The 23562-nt window shown below is 46.7% G+C and overlaps 1 protein-coding gene across 1 annotated transcript in view; it reads right to left on the bottom strand.

The window, feature by feature from the left end:
* Nucleotides 1–1136: 1136 nt before the first annotated feature.
* LOC118502528 (protein Optix) overlaps nt 1137–23562 on the bottom strand; it is a 56155-nt gene continuing 33729 nt past the window's right edge. The window contains exons 4-5 of the mRNA XM_036034793.1: nt 4458–4741; nt 1137–4319 (exon numbers count right to left, since the gene is read on the bottom strand). Of these exons, the coding sequence (XP_035890686.1) occupies nt 3448–4319; nt 4458–4741 (1156 nt within the window). The 3' untranslated portion in view covers nt 1137–3447. The remainder of the gene's footprint in view (nt 4320–4457; nt 4742–23562) is intronic.

The following is a 23562-nucleotide window of genomic DNA, read 5'->3' as shown; positions in this document are numbered from 1 at the left end:
AATTTTTGACTTTCTGGTTACACCATGACCAAAATATGTTAAACCATTACAATACACATTAAAACTTCAAACTATTTTTGTGAGTATTATTGATAATACGCACTCGAGTTATTACAGGGGTTAGATTCATATAATAGAACGATTGAATCACTCGGTGAAATGTTTCAAAAGAACATTGCAATCCCACTGTGGAGAGTGGCAATCGTACAATGGAATCAAGTCTATCAACTGAATACAAGTTGTATTCAATTCAACGCGATTGCAAAATTAGACATCTAGCTTAGGATTTAAAAAGTGATAATTAAAGCAATATTTCTCTTAAATTTTGGCTTTAAACCTGGTCGAATGAGCATGACGGGGTGTGAAAGCTTGACAGAATTGGGCTCGGAACGCTCGGCAGAAATTCCACAGCTGATTGCAAAGGTCCATAGCCGAGTAACAAATTTCACCCCAGCTGAAAGCAACAATCCATCATATGATTGCTTTTTTCTACCATTAAATTTCTACAATCTGTTCTGTTCTGTTCTGTTCTGTTGTAGATGCAACAGCGGCGCCAGTCTTCACACGGCAGGACCGGGGTTCAAATAACATCTAGGCCATTCCTCCATAGTGAGGACTGACTTTCAAACAATGCGGTATCAATAAGACTAGTATGCCAAAAATGGAAGAAGAAGAAGAAGAAAAAAGAAGAAGAAGTTTGTATCTGATTCAAAACCTTAATATTACCCTGGCCACATTTTTTGATCCCGTACGTAAGGCTGACTACTTTACTACGGGTAAAATTAAGTCACAGAAAGCCAGAAATGGCAGACCGAGACCTCTCGAGGTTGTAGTGCCAGAGAAGAAGAAGAAGACATTTTGACGCCGGTCTTCACACGGAAGGACTGGCAGATTCAAATCCCATCCAGACCGCCCAAAGGTATATAATGGTTTCATCTAATAAAAATAAAGAAAACGATAATTTTGAAAAATAAATATTCCAGTGATATAATTGTGTTTTCTGTCACTCTGTATTCATTACATCACAACCACAGTCGAAGCTTCTGCAACGAGTCGCCACACATACAACACGCGATACCAGTACTTAATGCACATCAATCAAATCACTGATCAATCATCTACATAAAAAAACAAAATTGTTTCAATTTAATTATTAAATTTATTTTTGTCATAATTAATATAATTTGATTGCAGCAATGTATATGTACACAGGGTTTTTGTTAGCTTGTTTATTTTAGAGTTTGTTTTTTTTTTTGTTTACCTCCCACTTTATTCTGCCGGCCCATTTTGTTCGGCCACTATTATTACAGCTTGCTGGTTTTGTGTAACTTTATGTTCACAATCTCTAACTGTCACCATTGGTTTCTCCTGCATCGTTTATGTTGTGCAATTTCATTACGTCTTAAATTGTTGTTTAACTGTAGTTCTAGTGCTTACAAAGCAGCCTTATTGATCGCACAAACATATTGGTTTTGGTTTCATTTTTTGCTAGCTTTGTTTTTCGTAACGCATTGGCGTAACGTGTTAGCCTGCTTGCTGATTTTGCTCCAAAATATTGCCATAATTTTCCAACGTGAGTTCTTTGTATTTTGATATTTCACTTGCTATGAGTGAACTTAACAGAACCATTTCTGTATTGCTCAAATCCAAATTTAAAGGTGAACTAGACAGTCGCACCTAGCAAAAAGAAGGTAATATAAAGAAAACAACCCTCCATTTGCGTTTCTGCCATTGTTGCAGTTTTATTGTTTCCATTCGAGCGGGTTTTCCCTCTACATAGCAATCAATCGATGTACGTTGCGTTCCACTAAGTTTGTTTTTTCTTCCCACTAGTCTGTGTGCGCTATAATTCATGCTGCCTGCACGTACTAATAATAATGATATATTACACAATATTTTAGTTTAATTTATTTATGTCTTAGTTTGGGGGTTTTTTTGTTTGCTCTCCCATTATTTATATTTGTTCAATTTCCTCTAAGTATTCTACAGTGTCCCTCAAAAAGCCTGCCAGCGTGAGTGGTTCCTTAATTATGGTTTGCCGTCTTGTAGATTAGGGCCTCCCGCTTCACACTATTTTACCAAGCAGCGAAGCTATGATTGTTGATAGTATAGTGCTACGTTTATACTGCTTTTAGTTTCCCAAACAACACCACATCCGAGTTCTCCATCGTCCTGAGGCTTCCTTGATCGTTTATTTTGCTGATTTAGTAGCCGATTGAGATCCCTTGCTCAATTTGACGTTCTGCAGAATTTATAAACTTAATGACTTTTAGCTCAAGCTACGAGTTATCCCAAGTTCCAAGAATTTTTCCAGTTGAAGCATCAACGACCCATTTCCACGAATAGCCGATAGCACCAATAAAATTCATATAAATCTATATTACGAGGCATTCGCAAAAACACATCGCCTCATTGTAGCCGCCAAACCGACAATGGTGTGCGGATGTTTCACGCAGAATTGAAGTCGAAATGAAATTTTCGCTCATTTCCTCACCGATGCTTTGGCGCACCGTCCGTATGCCCAACCACTGCGAAACTGTGCCATACGAGCAGCAAGGAAAGAAACCCGGACGGAATCGCTGGATTCGATGGCGCAAGTGCGCATGAGCTGTTGTTGAAAATATGTTTTACCTGGGGGGGGGGGGGGGGTGGTTTGTATACTGAAATGCTATGTACTATTCCCAACTTTTTCGGGATAAGGATACGCGAGGAGTGGGTCTGAAAAGTGTCAGTATCGTTTCAACGGAACGGAAAACATGGCTTGCAATATAGTATCGCTTCAAACCGTACTCGCGAGCTGATTCCTTGTTTAATACAACGCGTTGAGGTGATACAGCATAATTCGATCGTTTATTTCACTTTTTCACTGTAAATAAAGTACTTGAGTACTAGGTGGAGTACTAGGAGTTTTAGTAGAAAACGGGTAACACGCTACCAGGACATTGTCAGCAAGTGTGATTGATTTAGGAAGCCACTGAACGGAGACTCTAACATTCCCGACTCCAACGACCAAACGCTCGCCGTTCCTGCCGTTGGAGTCGTATATCTGGTGTGTCATGGTATTGCGATTCGTAGCTTGCTGCTGTAAGCGGAAACCTAGAAGCTCACAACGCTCTGCGCCCGTACTGCACAATTTTTGGCCTGCTATGTCATTTTCGTCTAACGTCCCCCCTCCCTCTCTCGCTCCCTCGATTTTTCGGAAGTGTCCGTTTGCGGAAACCTTGCTCGTTTGCCGTTGCGTTACACTCTATAGTTATACACATTCTCTAGTTGCTAGACGGTGACTGTCAACGATGCTGTTGCTAGTGCCTGCGTGCCCCTCCATTAGCTACATCAAGGTGACACTTTTTACCCTTTCATCGCCTGTCAGCCACGTCTCTCACACACACACACACACGACACAGCATTCGGTGCTGGCTGTTGGCGTCGCCCACCGGGAACCGTTTATCACGACGCTTCCTTCGGCTTCGGGGACGGTGAGAAGGGCCGATGGATCAGCGAGGTCGTGGTGGTGGTGGTGGAGGTGTTGGTGGTGCCCGGCACGATCCGCACGATGCCGCTCGCGTTCAGTCCGTTCATCATGCTGGCCGCCGTCAACGCTGCCGCATGATGATGGGCATGCGTCTGGTGATGCGCGTGGTGGGAAAGGTGCGCGTGTGGATGGTGCACGTGCAGCGGGTGGTGCGGATGCAGCAGGGGCAACGAGTGATGCTGGGGCGGAGGTTGGTTGGAGGCTGCTGCAGCGGCCGCCGCTGCCGCCGCCGCATGGTGCAGCAGTTCCGCGTTCAACCGGGACGGTGAGCTGACCCGTATTCTCAGCGGAGACATTGGCTGCATTAAGGAGGCTGGTGCGTTGCTGGTTCCGTTCGCGGCGATAGTGGTCGGTGTACCACCGCTGGCACTATTGTTGTTATTGTTGTTGCTACCCACCGAGCTGGGAGTCCCTGGACGGTGGTCGCTCGTCGACAGATCGCTTGGATGCTGCAGATCCTTGAGCGAGCTACTGCCCGTGCCGCCGGACAGGGTAGGGGTGGTAGCGGTGGCAGGGGCAGGGACATTCGAGAGGGATGCGGTCGTGGCACTACTATTGCTGCCGGGCGAATCGCTCATATTGACGACCGTGGTGAGCACTCCCGCGGACACACCGGTCGCACCCATGGACGCCGCACTGACGGCGAGCGAGTGAGGCAGGTGGGGCTGGGGCCGGAGCACGGTCGGAGTGAGAGGCAGGTGTGTCAAACCGATCGGGGGTGAGTGGGTGTTGATCGGTGGCGAGTGATCGCCCAGACGATAAGGCATGAATCTACTGTTGAACGAACCTGCGGGTTTGGAGAAGGTGAGAGAACCGACCGTTTAGACATAAATCAATTCAAAGGCTGCCCAGTCTCTCATTCCTGGTGACTTCTCACCGTTCACCAATAAAGCTGTCACATTGATGTATAAGATGCGCTACTTACCAGGTAACAAACCACCAGCAAGATGGTCGCCAAAGCGGAAGGAATGCAGCGAGGCGAAACTGTTCCGGAAGTCCTTCTCCCGGTCCCGCTCATCGTGCAGCCGGTCCTCGCTCGAACCCGGCAGCGAGCTGGGGCTGTGCTGCATCGACATACTAGGAACTGGTGAGTGTGTGCCGAGCGAGATGTCCGAGTCGGAGTCCGTGTCCGTCGGTGACAGTGGTCCATCGCCCCGTCTGGGCGTCAACGAGGATGATCCCGATCCGGACAGTGGTGGTTGGTTGTGTCTAATTACGTGAAAGAAAGAAGAAACCACACAAAGAACCAACGGTTAGAAAATTATCGTACATCAAGCGGTTGGAACGGTAAGCGAAAATGTTTCACGTCATTTAATAACCGTCCCACACAACCTGGCCACCGATCGACCAAGTGGGCCTCCGAGCAATGGTTTTAGCCCCTAATTTTGGCCTTTTCGAAATCGGGTAATCTTCACTGTTTGACTGGGTCTGGTACCCTTTACACAAGACTTACTGGTGGAGGGCTTTCAAGGGGTTTTCTTCTCTTGTCTCGCTGTACATCTTTTACGCTACTCCTGCTTAATAGCAATATCTCTGACGTTCGAAAAACACCAAAGACAATAATCTTCCTCTCAGACGAGACAAACAAGGTGCGAGATGGCGGGCAGGAAGCCGACGACGTGGTGAGGCCTCGTTTTCGAACTGGTCAGATGATGGTGCGACCTACAACATGGACGCACGGCGAACAAGGCGAAGTTGCATTGTCATAGACTTTAATACGAGGTTCCCTCTTACTGACGCCATGCTGCACGATTTTCGTACGCTTATTGATTGGCTGCTGGAGTCTTTTGGGTGCAGTTGCTGCACGACATTAAGCATTACACGATGACAGAGTGCACGCGGGTTTGTTATAGGTCTATTTCAGAACCAACATACAGCAAGGTCACACAGGTGGTGACTTACAAAAGTGATAATTGGTCTGGTCCGTGTATTGGTATCTTGAAGATTACTTGACTAGTAGGAATATTTTGACTCGTCTTTACAGTAATACTGGACACCCAGAATGTTTCTAGAAATTCAGCCGTTAACTTGGTGCCAAAATAGAAGATCTGAATCTTGAATACAGTCACGAGGCATCACGCATCCAGCGCTGATGAACCCATCACTAAATACCGTCCCTATCGCTACTCCTAACGTTCAAGCTGCTATCCATCAAGCAGCGTTCCTCGTTTCGAGTTCCCTTAACCCAACAGACGACGGAGGTGGATGGAATGGCGCCGGAAATGAAAATACTGTACGTCTATATTTACACACTTGGATTTAATAGGTGTCCTTTCATTTCTTCCCACTCCAAACTTCCAGTGCCAGCGACCCACGGCCAGTGATGTAGATACCGAGCGCTCGTCCTGGCGCTCATGTTTGCCGTGCGATGTGTAATGTAGCTTGGCCATCTCAGACTTTCTTCGGGAAAAAGAAAGAAAATGCCAAGGGGCTGCTGCCTGTTTCCACAAAGCAGCAGAAGAACTACACATGGTCATCATACGTGCGACACCCGTATGTCAGGATAAAGGTCCTTGAGCAGCCGGGCCAAAACGCAAATATGCCATTGAGAAGCGTAGTTTTGTGGTTTCGTGTGTTTGGCATCGCGCTATTTGGTCAGGACGAGGTGGATATGTTCCTGGAATGTGCCAGAGGAAATTTAATACTTGTTCGTTTGGCTTTCACTTACAATTTTAAACTCGAATGCAGATCGACGTTTTGGAAGATGCTCAGTAATGTCTGAGAACACTCGCCACTTTTTTTTTCTTGGGGTTCAAAACAACTCGAAGCTCAAATTAGTAAGACCAACAAGAAAGAATCATCAGTTCCATCTCGAGCACGCAACGAGGAAGTAAGCTGTCACTGTATCAATGCGACGTCTCCGTTGTGTTTGACAGCTGTCAGCTTCGGTTGAAATTTCCAAATAACTCAACCCGTCATAAAGACGCCACCAGACCCACCACCGACGGTGATGATGCGACTGGCGCTTAATGCATTCTTCCATTTTACATCGCCAACAAAACAGGAGAACAGTTTAAAACCTCCACATCCATTCTAGCGACCAAAGGAAACGCCGGAACAAGGGATACAACCCGGGAAACAAGGGAGAAGAAAAAACAAAACATACTTAGAAGATGCAAGCGCACACAAAAACAGTCTTAATCCTAAACAAACTGTTTCCACTCACCGCATGGAGCGAAGAAAACATCAACAAACACACTTATCCCCGTGAGCCCGAAGGGCAGCAGACAACAAGGGCAGATGATAAGCGGCAAGCGCAGCAAGCAATCAATAGGCGGAGGCTTCGGTGTCGTATGGAGATCCGCTGTCCCATCCGCAGTTCTGACGTTTGATACGGCTCACCCTGCGGATCGAATTACGCGCCGCCTCGGATCACTCGGTAGGACCAATTCTTGATGATCCTCTTGAATCTTTGGGAACGCGGATAGTTTACAGCGCTAAATGGCACAAAACTGCATTATCCCACGCTTCTGAAGACTTCAGACCAGAATGGAGACCGTGCCCCGTCATACGGGAAATCGATAGGAGCTCAACCACGCTTGGCCTTATTATTGTGGGCGCTCTATTTAAATTAACCACCATTAACATTCAAATATGCAAAGTACAAGCGCTCACGTAGTCCTTCTGCTGTTCAATTTTTTCTGTCAACCATCGGGATGGCTTAAATAAAACAAACCTAGCGACTATGAAGCCTATTGCTCTCCTAAGCAATCCGCCACGCTAGTCGCGCCGGTTGCAATTAATGGTGGAATCAAAATAAACACCAACCGCCACAAATTCAATAAACTATGCTAATTTCAGCCCACCATCGTCAGCCACCCCACGGCACGACGAAAGACAAATGAGCCACAACGGTAAACGATTTGGGCCGTAGGGTGCGAGGACTTCTCTTACCACACGCCGGGCATGACAATTATGACAAATTGATGCTCCGTTTATGATTCTTGAATAAAGCGGGGCCAGACAAATATTAGGTCCGGTTTCGAGTGTTTCATAACCCCTTTATTCGGCAGATGCATGCAAGGCCGTTCAAGGTCTTGGTGCTGGATGGGTTTTATCCCCCGATTTTCCTGCACATCAAAATCGCGCGTTGGTGAGTTGGTGAGTTAGCTTCCTGTCAGCGAACGTTTGACGTGTGAAGATTCCACCGCTAATACCTTCATGCGGTTTTGCTTGGAGTTCGTATTTACCAACACGTGGTTTTATCACGTTCGAACCCTTTTTGGCGAAACGAAACCCTATCCGGATAAGTTCCCGTTTGCCACCACCCCAGTTTGGGCAAAGTTTCCACCACCGTTACCGCAGCGCCTACATTTAATGATAATTGAATTGAAGCGTTCCTTGCATATAGCCCGGCCTCTAGCAGGACAGACAACGCAAGAAAAGGGGTTGAAGTTTGTTTAAACACACCACAAGGACTGTCGCACAATGAGCGTGCGTTACAAACAAAAGGCAGCCGAGTCGTCGGAGTCGGGGCCCGCAGCAACGACGCATAAAATTGCAAGTGAACAGCACAAACAGGCAAACAGCAGCAACCCCACAAATGGCAGCACTACCTCCGGCATCCTTGAAAGCAATCCGTGCGAGTACGCGTAAATGGATGGCCAACTCAAGACAAAACAAACAAACAGATGGAGGGCCAAAGCCTGCCCGTGGAACGATACTGTCGTGGCCCGGTTCAAGGCTCGTTTGCACACACCCAGGGCCCATGGCTCGCTCACTTACTTACCGGCTTTCAATGCGCAATTGTCTCGCTTGTGTCCCACCGGTAATGGGCAACACATGTTACATGGCTATCGATCAGAATTGGATTTTATGATAGCGCTTTAATCAATCGGCCCTACCAGAGAATAAGAAAAATAAAACCTGTTCTGTTGGCGACTTTTGAGAACCGCAGCTCCCATTATGCTACAAAAACTGTCCCGAGATCTGATCAGGAAGCAATAACCACTTATTGCTGGTCATATTCCTGGTCCCCAACCAATCACTTCCAATTACAGCCCTCCGGCGGGAAGGACACAACTATCGGCCAGACGATATTTACGATTGCAGGCCATTGATTTGCTGATGATGACTCCCGCGCTACACAGCGTCGTACAGGTTATGTTAACAAAACATGCCACCAAATATTTGCTCACCCACCAAACCAAACTCGCTTCCGGCTATCACCTGTGCCTGCGTGCCCTGCCGCACGAATCACTAAATTCATTGCAAAATGGAGCGAGCAAAATGTTTGCCAACCCGGGGTGGAAACTTCGTTATTGGACGTTAAGCTTTCACTGGAGTAAGGAGGAGAAGAAAGAAAAAAAAAAACCCCGGTCCCGGTTCCAGGATTGGCTGGACGGATATTACTTGCACCTTGACCACGTCTCGGCGGCGAGAAGGATCTGCTTGCAATCATCATTACTACTGTTCGGGGACAAACAACGATGTTATTGATTTCCTCCCGAACCACAACGAACGGAACGCAGGGCCTCGTCGAGTGGTCGATTGATTGTCAAACCATGCTCGAATCAATCAACAACACACGGCCGTTTAATGGGTCTTTACAATTCCGAACGCCCGAACGATTAGGTTCTCGAGTGCGTGCGGGTGTGTGTGTACGTGGCTTGTTATACCGATTACATGTCCGACCATCAAGGCATGCAAAAGTGTCGTTGCTTTGGTTGAAGTGTTTACTATTGGTGCAACAACTTCATAGCTAAACACAGACTGGATGGCATATGGTCGATTTAAGAAACACGGAATTACATCCCAGCGTCGGACATACGCCTCTGAGGCATTGACTCCGTCCAAAATGGATTTCAGAAGGATTTTTGGCCCCGTATGTATGGAAGGACAATGGAGGAGCCGCTACAACGACGAGCTCTACGAGCTGTATGATGATCTCACTATCGTACAGCGCATTAGACTCGCCAGGCTCCGGTGGGCTGGTCACGTCATGAGAATGACACCGGACGACCCAGCCCGTAAAGTCCTTTTAGGCCGTCCACAAGGACAGAGGAGGCGTGGTAGGCCCAAATTGAGATGGAGTGATGGCGTTGATGCGTCCGCCAGAACGGCCGGGATAACGGATTGGCAGACGACGGCGCTGAACCGTGAGCGGTATCGAGGATTGTTGCAGCAGGCCAAGACCGCAAAGCGGTTGTAGCGCCTGATAAGTAAGTAAGTAAGTAAGTATGTATGGAAGAACAAAGGAGGAGCCAGTATAATGATGAACTCTGTGAATTGTGAGCAGGTCATGTCATGAGAATGACACCGGACGACCTAGCCTGACACATCTTTTCAGCTCGTCCAGATGGTCAGAAAAGGCGAGCTAGGCCAAAACTGATATGGAATAATGAGGTTGATGACAAAACATCGATAGCGGACGGGATCTTAGAGGCGAATGAGGTCTCAAAGACCCAAAGCCTCTGTAAACAAATGATATAGAAGATAACGGCCTGGATAATGCATTGGTAGACGACAGGATTCAACTGGATGCAGAAAAGACTCGAATTTCGCCAGATTATCCTAAAAAACCCAATCGTCTTATAGGTTATCCCTATGGATATCATAATAAAGATATAAAACTGTCTCAAACTTATACATTTCTCCTCTAGAGCGATCTGCTATAATTCATTGCTACAATCGCCTAAAATTTTCCTTATCCAAGGACCATTCCAAGTATTTTCTAACCAACATTTCCCCGAACCATCTCTACTCTTTACCAACAGTCAAGGAAAGCCCTTCACACCCTTCAAACCTTTCCCGCCCTTAAAAACTGGATGAGATATCAAATAACAAAACTGATCCACACAGCGTACAGCGTCGGGGAAGAACACATCATCGCCCGGCTCATATACTCCTGGCCCGACCGGTCATGTTATTTCGCACGTAACAAAGTTAAGAAAATCTTTCCATAGCCCGGCGAACCCTTCTCGTACCGGTCACGATGGGAAAAAGGGTAATTGAATATCGAAAGTACGATGGGCTTACGAAAATATAAACCAGAAGAAAAAAACTCACCACGAGGACGGGGAGAGAGAGACAGAGACAGAGACAGAGAGAGAGAGAGTGAGACTTGGTCACGTGGTTCTTTCACTGATCTCCGGTTGATTGTTACGAAATTTCATCCAGCTTTGTGGCACGTGTGATGGAACACGGTAATGTGGCTTCATTTGAATGATACCTTTGCGATTCGAAATTGTCTTTTAAAATTGAGGCCAAAATCACACACACACACACAGTGTAATAAGGTTACATTAATACCCAGGAAAATGAAACAATCATGAAAATAAAAAAATCCAACTCATCCAACTGGTCGAAACTCATCAAAACTAAGCCAAGCTATGGGGGGGGGATTTGCTCCACATCCTGCGGTATGGCATACATACCGAGGAAAAATAAGAGAGTGCCAACGGAAACTCAATTCAAACAAGGAACGGAACACACTGCGCCATACGTGACCGAGGAAACCTTCCCGGGCCAGATTTGATTCAATAATCATAATATTGTTGATTCTCGCTTTTTCCCCCTGCATTTTATAATACTCAATTGTTCCGCTTTTTTTCCACCCCTGTTTTGATGGCGTTTTGGGATGAACTGCCACCCTCCGGTTCGTTTTCATCAAAACCATCATCATCAACAAGCGGGCTGATGTCTTGACAACTCGAGAGCGACTGCTTCCTTTTGGCGGTTACCATCCGGTTAGCCAAATATTTGAATATATTTACAGCCAAAACTTAATTTGTACAACAATAGAACCATTATTTCACGCCTTCAGCCCCGCTGGAAGGTGGGGTTTTCTGGCACCTGCAGCATAACACGGCCTACGCACGGGCATGCCCCTGCCGAACCCCGAACGCGCGTAATGGAATCGAATCGTTAAAGCATTACCGAATAATGAATATAAATTAGCGTGAAAAATTAAAATCCCAGCTTGTTCATTTCGACGACGGTGGGGGTGATATGGTAGGGTGTAGGGTGCCGTTGCTGACGGAAGTCATCACTTTGCTACCTTCGGGGCTCGAAATACCGGTGTTCGGAGCGGCCGCGCGCGCGACAATAATCGTGCGCCGGAAGTTCTTCCCACTCATTTACCCTCTCGTGCCGTGTGAGTGTGTGTGTGTGTGTTTTCGATCTCTATGAAACCGGAGCACTCCCATTCCACCTGCCACACCGAGCATTCCTTAGAATCCTTCAATCGAAAGCTAACGGTCCAGGATGCCCGCAGGCAGGCCGTCGTGCAACAAAAACCGTCCTCTACCAGACATGGATCCGGCCGTGTAAACAGGGGCTTGTGATGATGCTCGAGAAAGGTTTTGCAACCCTGCCGACAGCACAGGGCTTGGAGACAAATTTAACCGTTATTGAATTAAGCCACAAACGAAGTCGAAACCGGCGTTGCTGCAGGGCGGAACATCTAACCGTTTCACCGCATTACACAGGAATAATGAGTAACGAAGTTGTTCCGAAAGGATGAGCTAGATGACTTACTTTCCCGGGAGCGGTATCAGTTTGGCTTTCTTCTCTCGTTTGAGCTACAATTTCTGCTTCCACCACACCATCTGGTGGTCGTGATTGCTGCTTTCTGACCGAAATTTCAACCGTGTAACTAACCTTGAAAGATGGAATTCTGATAGAAGCATAATTGCTTTTTTGGAACAACAAGAAAGTAGAGTGGACTTGCATGTTGGGCATGTTGTTAAGAGTTGGATATCATTACTATTCAACTAGAAGTGATTAGATAATGTAGAAACTCAACAACATTCAGAATATATCAGGACAACAGATTAAGCAATCTCGAAGTTCTACTCTAAGTACTAGGTCTAGAGGATATTGGATGTTAAAGAAACTGACATTTACATCCTGTGTTTGTGAAGTCTAACAAGTAGAAAAGAGACTTTGAACATCCTTTTAGCTATGGAACCCACCATAACTAGGTGACTAATCCCATTCTTGACATAATCCATTGTACTTCCTTAACTCCTTAACGTTTTATGAAGAAACGATCAGAACTCTATGCTCCTAGTAGTTATCACAAGCTAGAACACAACGATCTTCTTGCACATTAAAGCCCCTTAACACCGGCACGCATCACGTGTAACGGTGTTGCGATACTCCACACCGGCCACCAGAGCTACCTTACGCGCATCGCAACCATCCGAAACGTCACACTAATGACTTTATTATCTTCGGCGCGAAACGCTAACAAAAGCCGGGGCCAAAGGGTTAGCCCCCCCGCCTCCTACTTCAATGTGGCCATACCACACAATGTAACGTGCGGCGAGGTACAAAAATCTCGCCGTTGCCAGCTGCGGTCGAGACCCTGGCCCACGGTCACGGTTAATTCACCGTCACTGACGCTGCGCCGAGGTATTACTTTCTCGCCCGGATAGTTTCGTTGGCGGTTAGGGTTTTTTTCTTCTCGCCCTCCTTAGCCGGAACGTTGGTCTCGAGTTGGTCGAGACAAAAAAAGGTGTTAGTTCACCTGTGGGGGGGTTAGCTGCCTCCGATTACTTCATGCCCGTGTGTGTCATCCCATACGTCCAAACCACATCGGATCAATCATTCGCGTTTCGGTCTCGCGCGACTTTCCTCGCGCAGTCATTACCAAACCGGCCAAACCGTGGGGCGAGGACGAGCCGAGCATCATCAGGAACCCCTCCGAAGATCTTCCTGCACAGGCGCAAGCAGCAGAAAACCGTGAAGACACACATCCATCAAAACCGTCGGACATCATTACGGACTGTTTACTCTTGAACGCTCTCCCGTGGGGATATTGGAAATTGACCGGGGCGAGCGAGCCAGCGGTATCTAGCAGGATCACTTTTCTCCCGTGGTCTGTGCCGATGCTCTTCCCCAGGAGCCCGTTTGCGGTCGGGCAATTGCTGTATCGAAACGTATATAAATAATTAATTAAGTTATTGTTACACTTAATAAGATAATTAGCCACGGAGCCGGCCTCGAAGCCGGCGGACTGATACCTGCCGCGTGTTCGCGCTCGATCGGATCATTATCTCGATGCGGCACAAATCGAAACCATGGGAACAGGGAAGCAAAGGGCGTTGGCGCCCCCCCCCCCCCCCCCCCCCCCCCTGCCCGCTTTGGAGTATTGAGCCTTGGGACAACCCCAGGCTCTAACCAGGGGAATCGAGAGTATCGAACTCGATCGCTGGTAGGAAGACGATCGACATACATATACACACCGCCAAAGGGTTCCTGCTGATGTCTTCCTTTTCAAGAGATACAGTGATAGAGAGAGAAGGAAAGAACGAAAGAACTTCATCACACACACACACACAATCCGCTTCATAAAGTTATTACTGCTCGCGCGGCAGCGTAACACCCGTCTGCAACACCTAGCGCCGCGAACGTCGTCCGAACCCCCGACAACTCAACATTGTGGCCATCAAAAAACAACGTGCGCGCCGCACCAGAATTCACCGTACTGGTGCGCACTCCTATTGTATCGTGTCGATGCGCCTCTCGCAGGTATGCAGCACCAGGCGGGAAAGCAACGCAGAAGAAAAGCCGCGGATCCGCAACACCTCGCCACCGGGCCGATGTCGGCGCGCATACTTTGCGGCCGATGTCGGCGCAACATAAAACGCGAGCTGTGGAGGGAATAAAAAAAAACGAGCAGCCACACACACACACACATACACCTAAAACAACTTCACACGGCGGCAGTATAAAGGAGTGAATTTGAAAACGATACCACGATTCGCCCGGTGTGCGCCCCGCGATTCCCGCGGTCAGTTTTGCGGGGCCGGCTCTAATGTCGGGTAATTAACCCTTCGGTGGGCAATTGGGGAGCTGCTGGAGGTGTCTTGGAAGAATTGCTCCGAAACGCGCTCACACCTTCGATCACGGGGATTTTCCACCGTGCTATTAATTGGAGGAGGCTCAACAAGACGAACGAGTTGCTGATATGATTTGAATCTTTGCGGAAAGTGCTGTGAGCTGGAATGAATGCAGACGACATCTTGAAGACTTGCTGATCTATTTGTGTCTATTATTAATAACTGAAGTCCTTCAAAATTCCTCCCAACCGTAAAGGGTTCACTCAAATTCACCGATCAATTGTAACGTCAACAGCCCCACTGTCTTGTTTACCGTCCTTCCATTGTAAAAGCTCAATAAAGATGTTCCTCGATTTAGTGTACAACAGCAACAGCAGTAGCAACTTCAATAGAGGGAAAAAAAGATCGACCACAATAAAACAGCCGGCGAAAGTATTTAATTTCTTGTATCACTTTTCTTGTGCTTCTGTGTGGAACCCCTGCTTCCTGTTGTCCGGGGCTGTTTTTTGCCTCTTCCACAACACAAACTTAGCTGCAACGACTACTAACTGACTGGCTGGCTGGCTGGCTTATTATCGCTTATGCACCTCCGTACCTTCAATGTTACCGCGGTCGATAACCACCGCCGTAGAACATGATGCGAAAAATTCCTAAATTCCACCGATGCAGCTTGACTCGATCGGAATCGGTCTGATGAAACAAAAGCAAAACAAAAACAGTGTAATAACTGGCTGTATTTGTGCCTGTGCTGCGTGATGAAAACAGCAACAGTTTAACGCGATAATTGAAATAAATTCTCGCTTCAACGCTAGCGCTAAGGGTTTGTAGGGCGTACAGGGATACATCTTTACCCTTTTAGTTAAGACATCAAGGTTTTTGTTTTTTGTTTTGGTTCAGTCGAAGAAACTATTTGTAATTTTTTAATATATATAAAATTTATTTGCAGCTGTAAAGCTTACACTCTGTTGCTGGTGCCACGGCCAACTAGCTGCTGGACGTGACCACGGGGATGCACCGTAAACCACAAACAAACTCATTAACGTTTCGCTGCCCAAAAGCCGTGTTCATACCCGTTTTGCGAGCCAGCTTACACGAGCCCTCCAAAAGGAACTTCTACACGTATCTACAAACGACCTAATTTACGACCGGCAAAACAACATCATCAATCTAAACGATGGCGACAATTGCGACGCATTTGCCTGTTGCACCGAGCAAAAACCTGCTCTATAAAGCACCCCATCCGATGGGGCCAGACCTAGTAGCCTTATGCACCCGATCATTGCCATTTCCTAAACGGGACTAACGTCTCGGTACATCGGGAAGGCCGCATACATGTTCGGTAAACTAATAACTATAACATAAACTTTTATTTTCCTTTTCGAATTCATCAACTAACGATGTCCTGACGATTCCGTACCGTGCAAGGTACAGCGCGAGACCATCGGCAAAAATTCAACCAACCTCGCATCCAACGTACATGGCAACTGGAACGGCAAAGTAATTAAAACGGAAATTCATTCCTTGTTCGCGCATTCGCGCGCCAGGATACCGAGTGCGAGCGAGCTGGCCCAAAACATTTCATTTGCTCGCCATAAACCGCTCCACCAGAGCTACGTCGAGCTTTCCATCACGAAGCAAGGAATGTATCTCCGCATTTATTTGGCAAAAGGGAGAGACTGCCCCGCTTTTTGAAAATGATGCCATCAAAATACGGCCGAACCACACCGTTGACGTTTATGCCTTTTTCCAAAAGGGTTAAAATTATAAAGTGATAAAAATATTTTAAACCTTGTCCGCCTGCCAACCTGTTTTTGAGCATACCGCCAATAACTGTGGCCACTTCTGTGGCATACAGCAGCAGAAAACCGCATGACAAATATTCTGGCCGCAAGGAATGCTTTTCGCGCTCGCGATACTGCTTCAGGATTTTTTGTCGATGCACCACCGCAAAGAATTCGCTCGGGTCGAACGGGCTCGGAAGATTATTTGTAATAATTATACCCTCGAACGTACGGACACCAGGCGAGCGAGTGCCATCTCCATCTTTCAACGGTTTTGGCGTTTTGGCTCATTTGTGACAGACGTTTTTGCTGGGGTTTTGAGCTGTTTTCTTCTCGCCGTTTTCTTTGTACCGTTTGTGGATCGTGTAGCTGCAGTGACTTTTGACTTCAACAGCTCGAACGTTTCGCCATAAGTAATAAAGTCATATGAGAGTCGTGCTTGTACACAATAATTAAGCGAGCCAGCCAGCAAAGAGCAGCCGAGCGAAGTCTTTGAACTTTAGCTTTTGAGAAATCCCCCCTAATTGTTTCCGATGCACGATTTTGTGATCATAAATGCAACAAATTATGAGAGTTTTATCTCCATGTGGCAACACTTGGGTTATAGTCCTGGTTTTGTTGTTTGTCCACAATACACAAGTTAAAAGTCCAATTATGTACCACGGAGCTGAGGTATTAAACGAAAACCAGATTTTCAAGAATTTTCATACATTGACTCATCCGCTTGGCCATTAGCCGACAACTGTATCAAGGTTTTAATTGTTGTTGAAGACCTCTAAATAAGACGCCCAGCTAGGACCGCTTCAAGTATTTCCACATCTTCTCACTTCTGGAGTAAGATGGACACAGGTGGCACGTGGTAGATCGAAGAGACTACCAAAAGACCTCAGCTGGGACCAATACGATTTTGAGCAAATCCCTATCGGAGGATGCTTAGGATTTGAGCAAATCCCTATGCGGAGGAGCAAAGGATTGGATGCGGATCCAATCATTCTGAATACAAGGCGGAGTAGTTTCCAATAACTAAAGATCAGACAAAGTTGGGAAAAAAGCTGGGACGTTAATGTTTAAGACAACTCTCATCAGGATATCTCTTATTAATCTATTCCTGTATATAGTTATGCCAAGCTATTTCTAGAAATCTTGAGGATTAGAGAATCTTGAACTTGAAACTGCGTATAACATACTTCCAGCCAATCCACCTCTCATAGATTTGATTTTGCATTCTTGTCGCTCGCCATTTCCATTAAATCTATTTATCCTACAGCAATCACTGACCTAAATGTTCAACAATCTTCACTCAAAGTATCATCACACCTCCCTACGATCATTGTCTACACTCACTCACACGCAGCAACCAAAAAGGTGCTTCCTCCCTTCTGCTCACATCCAGCAACACTCAAACAAACTGGACAATAATTGTTTCATTGTTCATCAAATGTTGTACCAAATCACTTTCCTTACAAATTTTCCCCAATACCAACAACCAAACTTTTCCAAAGGGATCGACTTCCCCTTATGCAAACAAACTGACAGCCCGGCGTAGGGGGCAGCTACACGATTCTTTTCACTCACCCCGTACATCACAGACGATACAGCTGTAAGCCGGTGAGAGATCCCAGCCACATACATACAAACCAGAATCCCCTCTGTATTGCTCGCAGTCCACCACAGCTACAATCCGAACCCAGAAGAATTGGGAAACATTTTTATCAAATAACATTTCACTCTGATTTGGGCTATTCCCTGTAACGATCCTGCATCGTTCGTAAATTCGTTAGCGTTAAAAGTCGATTCTAGCGTTGTGACTTCAATTTCCATAACAACATCACCCGCACATCCCCAGTCGCTCCCCCTATCAACCTATAATTCCGGTATTGAGTATGTCGTAATCTTGACTAGCCGGATTTGCCTGCTTTCTTCTGCTATTGGAAACAATTCTTCCAAAGTTCTTCCATTTTACCACCAACATTGCACAAAACGGGAACGGAACAAATGTTTTCCTTTGCCAAAAAATCCTTGGATTGGTTGTCGGGTTTTTGTTTATTAGATTGTTTTTTGGTGTTTCGGAAAGTGGAAACATTCTCTACCACTTGCTCGGCTGGCTCAAACGCTAATCTTTTAGGAGTGTAACGTTTACCGCACATTGTACGCTGTCGGTTCCGTTTGGACCACCTTTCACTGCTTCCTGGTAGGGGATGATGGTGAGAATGGATCTAAACATGGGTGTAACATAATCCGGTGCGTACAAACAATTTGCAGAGCCAGATCAGAGTGTTTGTTTTGTTGATCCAGAGGATTTTCATGCTCATCCCCTGGTCTGCATTAACCTCGCTTTGGTAGTAGATGTACGAAACGTATAAAAAAGTGGAGAATTTTTGTAAAATCATGTTGTTCTAGATGATTACTCATCCTGTTCTAGAATATCCTCTCGATTTAAAGTCCTTGTGCAACTCCGGTAGGGTTGGGGTCCTTGCCCAGTTTTGGGCGATCCGTTAACTCATAGAAATCATCTAAGGATAGGCAAAAGGATTCTACCATCTTACTGCCTTTGTTTTTGTAGAGTTTTTGGTTGATTCGCTAGTAAAGACAATTTTTAAGATTTTTTTTTTTCTTCTTTGAGATCACTGAGAAGTACAGGATTCAATGCTGTCATATTGACTGATATAGAGATTTTTACTCAAGACAATAGGCGGAAGTTTGGTCCTAACTATTTGATAAAAATAAGATATTCTAAGGAAACTTGCTACATTCGATTGCTTACTTACATATTCTGAACTCCCAAAATGTAACTCGCCATCGCATTCACTTAACATTGTTACTCTTATCAATCACCACGCTAACCAAAGTCCTGCATTGGACTGCATCTCCTGCGATTGACATCTTAATGGAACGCACCATGTCTTCACGCAATTCCACGCAATACAACAACAAAACACAGAAACCTCCCATTTTCCAGAACCAAAGTAAAAAACTAGTATTCATCCATCCCATCCAGATACGCGATCAGGCCGCGATAACGATCGGGCAACCGGCAGTGCATGTGCATGTAGTTTGTCGGTGTGATTAGACATATGTCAAGCGTGGTTCGCGGAATGTCAGCTACCGTACCCATACACACTCCGTCCAGATGACAACAAAGCATCAATCAATCCAGCTGAGGTCCCCAAACAGTGTCAATGCCGCCGAGTGGCAACATTTTAACGCAAGACAAACTGCGCCAACGATGATGAGGATGGTCGTGCTGCAGAAGAATGTCGTACCGAGCGCGAACGTTGCATTGATTGCTGGAAGTTTAGCTGAAGGTGGACGTTTATTAGTTTTCTTGCCATACCGCCCTACCCGATGGGTTCTGCGCGTGACCGGCTTGACATCATCTCGCACAACAATGTAGGTGAGCGGCACGGATCCGAGCAACAAAAAAAAAGCCCAGAAGGGAGAATGCATTTTGGACGACCGGAACGTTCTTAGCTCTCCCGCCCGGGTCATCAATTTTGTTGTCCGCCGAACAGCGATCCCATGCAGTGTCGTAAGGTCGCACGCGAACACTGTAACGACCTTTCCCGAGTTGGCGTCTCGAGCCTCCCCGGTCGTTGCCAATATGCTGTGACATTCCTGCAGCGTCCTGATGCGTCCAGCTTCAGGCATACAGGCAACATAAAAAAGTGATTTATGCATAACCGATTGGAAACGTTCGGCGGCTTCCTACCTGCCGGACAGGGGCTGACAAACTATGGTGCCGGTTCGGTGGAAGGCGTTTTATGAAATGATTTATGTTCCTTTCGGTTCTTTCGGCTCGTTTGCTGTGTCGGTAGCAATCAAGTAGCTAAAACATCTTCCTTAGAGTAGAACTAAGCGGCTAGATTTGGTCAAGATTTGGAGTTAGTCCTCAAGCGATTTTCTTCTGAAGTTTGAAATCTTTTTACAAGCACTTCCTACCAAGAATAACAGTAGATTCCCGATATCAGTGAAGAACACAGCAATCAAACACTCTACCGTATTGACTGGCAATAGCTGTCAACCCCTCAGCTATCATAGGGAGAGCTTCCCTAGATCGACAACCCATCGTCAGTACTTCATTAGAAACACTAATCATTTCTTCCGATCCGTCCGCAGACCGTTTGAAGCAGCGACACCAATCTCCAGCCCAGACATTCCATCACCAGCGCCTGGGTTATTATGTTGCTGACAGTTGCTTCATTGATCTCTTTCTTACCCCCCGGCGGGTTAGCTGAAAGCCTGTTTCCCGTTCTTCGCGGCTCTAGTTCCGGTACGACCGGTAACGGGCTCCGGGGGCCAATTTGTAGCTACTTTGTCCACCTGCAGACAAACAGTGTGCGAAGGCATCAAAGGCATCAAAAGCAACACTGACGGCAGGGGGCATATTGTTTTTATTACACCAACTTTTTCGCACCACATCATCGGTAACCTGCTTTTGGTGCGTCCTCCTTCTCGGAAAGGTGTCTTGGAAACGCGTTCAACAAAAACACGCACACGGCGAGAAAGAAATGTTCACACCAGTGCGATGTCGCGATGCGCGTACAGGAATTTTCCTTCCAGCTTCCGTAGCATCCGTAACGGTGAGGAGGGAAAATGACTGTTTTCCCGAACCTTTCATCACGCTGCAGCACAGACAGAGCAGCAGCAGCACCATGCTGAGTTCGCGCGTTTTGTCACCTTTGTTCTTCCGCGATTATGGGCGGAATTGTGTTTTCCCAGCAATTTACTAAAGCTGCTAAATGCGATCGCACCCAGAACAGTGCTGGTCGCTGTCAGCACCATTGCCGAGGAGCGTGAGATCGCAGCGGGAATGAAGCATTGGCAGTGTCAGAAAAGAATGATGGCGGATACAGAATTAGTGGTGCGACTATCAAAGAAAATTGAGATCCTGTTCCCGAAGTAGATTTCTTCAACTTCAGAATGTACTCTCCAATAGACTATTGATAGAAGTCAACTAAGACTTCAGGAATTTATAACACAATTTAAGCTCTCTCTCTTATGTCTAAGCTCTATGTACTTCAATCGTCACCTTCAGCGCTATTTCCTAACTCCCCACATGCCATCGGACGACTGATGGAACTTCATTCGCGCTTGTGGTACAATTTCTCGGAATCTCCACAACGAACTGCCAAAAACCAACGCGTGAAAAGCGCGTAAATGGAAAATGTAATGCAAACAGAGTGACAGAACCATTCCAGTTCCATTCCGCCGAACCGTTCCGCTGTGAATCGCTTAAAAATCGCCGGTTCATCAACGAAAACGTCGCGTCCACCCGTCCCACCGAGACCGAAGCGAAAAAGGATAATGATTTAGACAAATTACGGCCCACCACTACAACCCGGACGCCCCTAACATCGCACGACTTCCCATTCGAACTATGTCCGGACGGTCGGAGCGCAAGCCAGAGACACACCGTCGACTATCGAATTTAAATTGTTGACATTGTAGCAATTCAAATTACATGCCTTTTCTTTGGTGTGCCCATCGGTTCGTCAGCACGGCAAGGGTGACTCGGTCCAAATTGAGCAGCGATGTGTTTACCCATCGGGTCCCCCACCCCTTTGACGCCGCATCCCTGGGGGAATCCATCACGAACGCTCGGTGCGTATTCAATTCGCCTTTCAACTCCGACCGTAACCCAGTTATGCCACCCGTGAAAAGTGTTTTTCAAACATAATCTCTGTCCCGCGCCGGTGCGCGTCCGTAAGGATAGCTTCTCCTGCCAAAAGAACGAATGACGGGATCCCTTTCTCTTTCGACGACTGTTCTTATCACAAACGGATCGCCTAATCATTACTCCTTACCGACACGTTCACGTACCCTCGCTGAGCTGAGCTGAGCACGATGGAGGGGAGAAAAAAATCCGATCCCGGTAAGCAACACGCAAAACAAAACGGTACGACAGCAGCCTCGCCCAGAGGGTGAAGAAGGATTTACGCCCTTGGTATACTTGATAAAACTCCAGAAGCAGAACCGAACGTGCGGCAGATTGTGTTGCTGAGTTGCTGATTTAAATGGCAAAGCAAACATTACACCTTCTCGTTGATTCTTTCCTATCAGTCTGAAAGAGTTTCGGGAACACTCCCGGAAGTCAAGTTACTGATCCAGTCGTCGGGGTTGAAGGCGAGGGATTAGCGATTGATTGATAAAAGTACTACAGCGTCTTGGCGTTTGAGCACGGTGGGTAAGACGTCAGCAGGAAGCTGATCTACATGTAGGACACGTGTTGCCGGCGCTGTTGGGCTGGGTCCAATTTAAAATTATTTGCCTTAAAAGAAATCAACTTCAACTCACCCATCGCTTCGATGCAGCGTCTCGCATTGTGAAACGAGCGCACAAAGCTATAGCATCCAATCATCTCCAACTAAAGGATTGTTCAATTCTGAACGTGGAGTAGGCAATCTACCCCGTATCTCAGTAGAGCTGGCACAGCAAAGAAAAAGGGGTAACATTAGCCAGTCCAAGTCTACAAAAAAAAGGAAGAATCATTTACGAGTAATTTGAACGCAATTTGTTCCGCCCGGTCGGTCGGTAAAGATATCTCAACCCAGCTAGACCACGGTCGCCGGTCGGGAGCAGGTCGAATGTCAATCGCCATGACATTAGCGAAAACCCTCCTAGCAGAATCCTAGGTAAGCGTCGGTACCTCAGCTGATTAGGCTGGGGAGTTACGAGTTTCGAGATTCGCTAATGACAGGGTTGAGTTTGCCTCAACCAAACGCACCGGCAGTGCCCAGGAGATACTCGGCTATTAGCGTGCCGTGTCTGTCCTGCCCAGCGAAGGCAAATGATACGAGGGTGTCATGCTACGGTTGAAACAATGTGCGGAACACTAACCATTATGCCTTTTGATTATGTTGATTTTGATGTACATGATCTCTCCGTACCGTACTCCGTAGCTATTAGAAGGTGGCTAGAACTCAAATTCGCGCCACATTCAAGTTCAATCTCCCATCTGGGAACTCTCCGGACATTGCAGATGCATTTTGCTACCGCCTCTTACCGGCGTTGTTGACGCGTAATCCATTAATGAACATCAACTTTGTGCTGAAAAGGTTCATCAATAGCTCAGCTTCACACGCACCACAACCACTAACACTGTTTAATGTGTTCCTTTCCTCAAAGCTGTCAAACACACCCGGCCACCGCGGTGTAACGATATTAACAGATTATTGTGTAATATCTCCCTATCACACGACTCTCTCTGACGGGGTTTCAAGCTGCAGTAGTTGGGCTGAATACAGTCAGCATTAGCAGCCCGCATCACGAAGGGTCGGCAGCAGATCCCCCCGGGAAGATCAAGTAACCGGCCAGACCAAAAAACCATCCGACCGATAACTCTAGCTAAATCTGGCAAATACTTGAAACATGATCCACGCCACCCCTTCACGCTCTAAATTACCTGAATAACCTTTGGCGCGGTGTACATTTCCCTGGCCTACCGCGGATTTCTAACGAGCGA

This window comes from Anopheles stephensi, chromosome 2, assembly GCF_013141755.1.
Source record: "Anopheles stephensi strain Indian chromosome 2, UCI_ANSTEP_V1.0, whole genome shotgun sequence".
Classification (NCBI taxonomy): Eukaryota; Metazoa; Arthropoda; class Insecta; order Diptera; family Culicidae; genus Anopheles; species Anopheles stephensi.
This window is presented reverse-complemented; position numbering and strand designations above follow the sequence as displayed.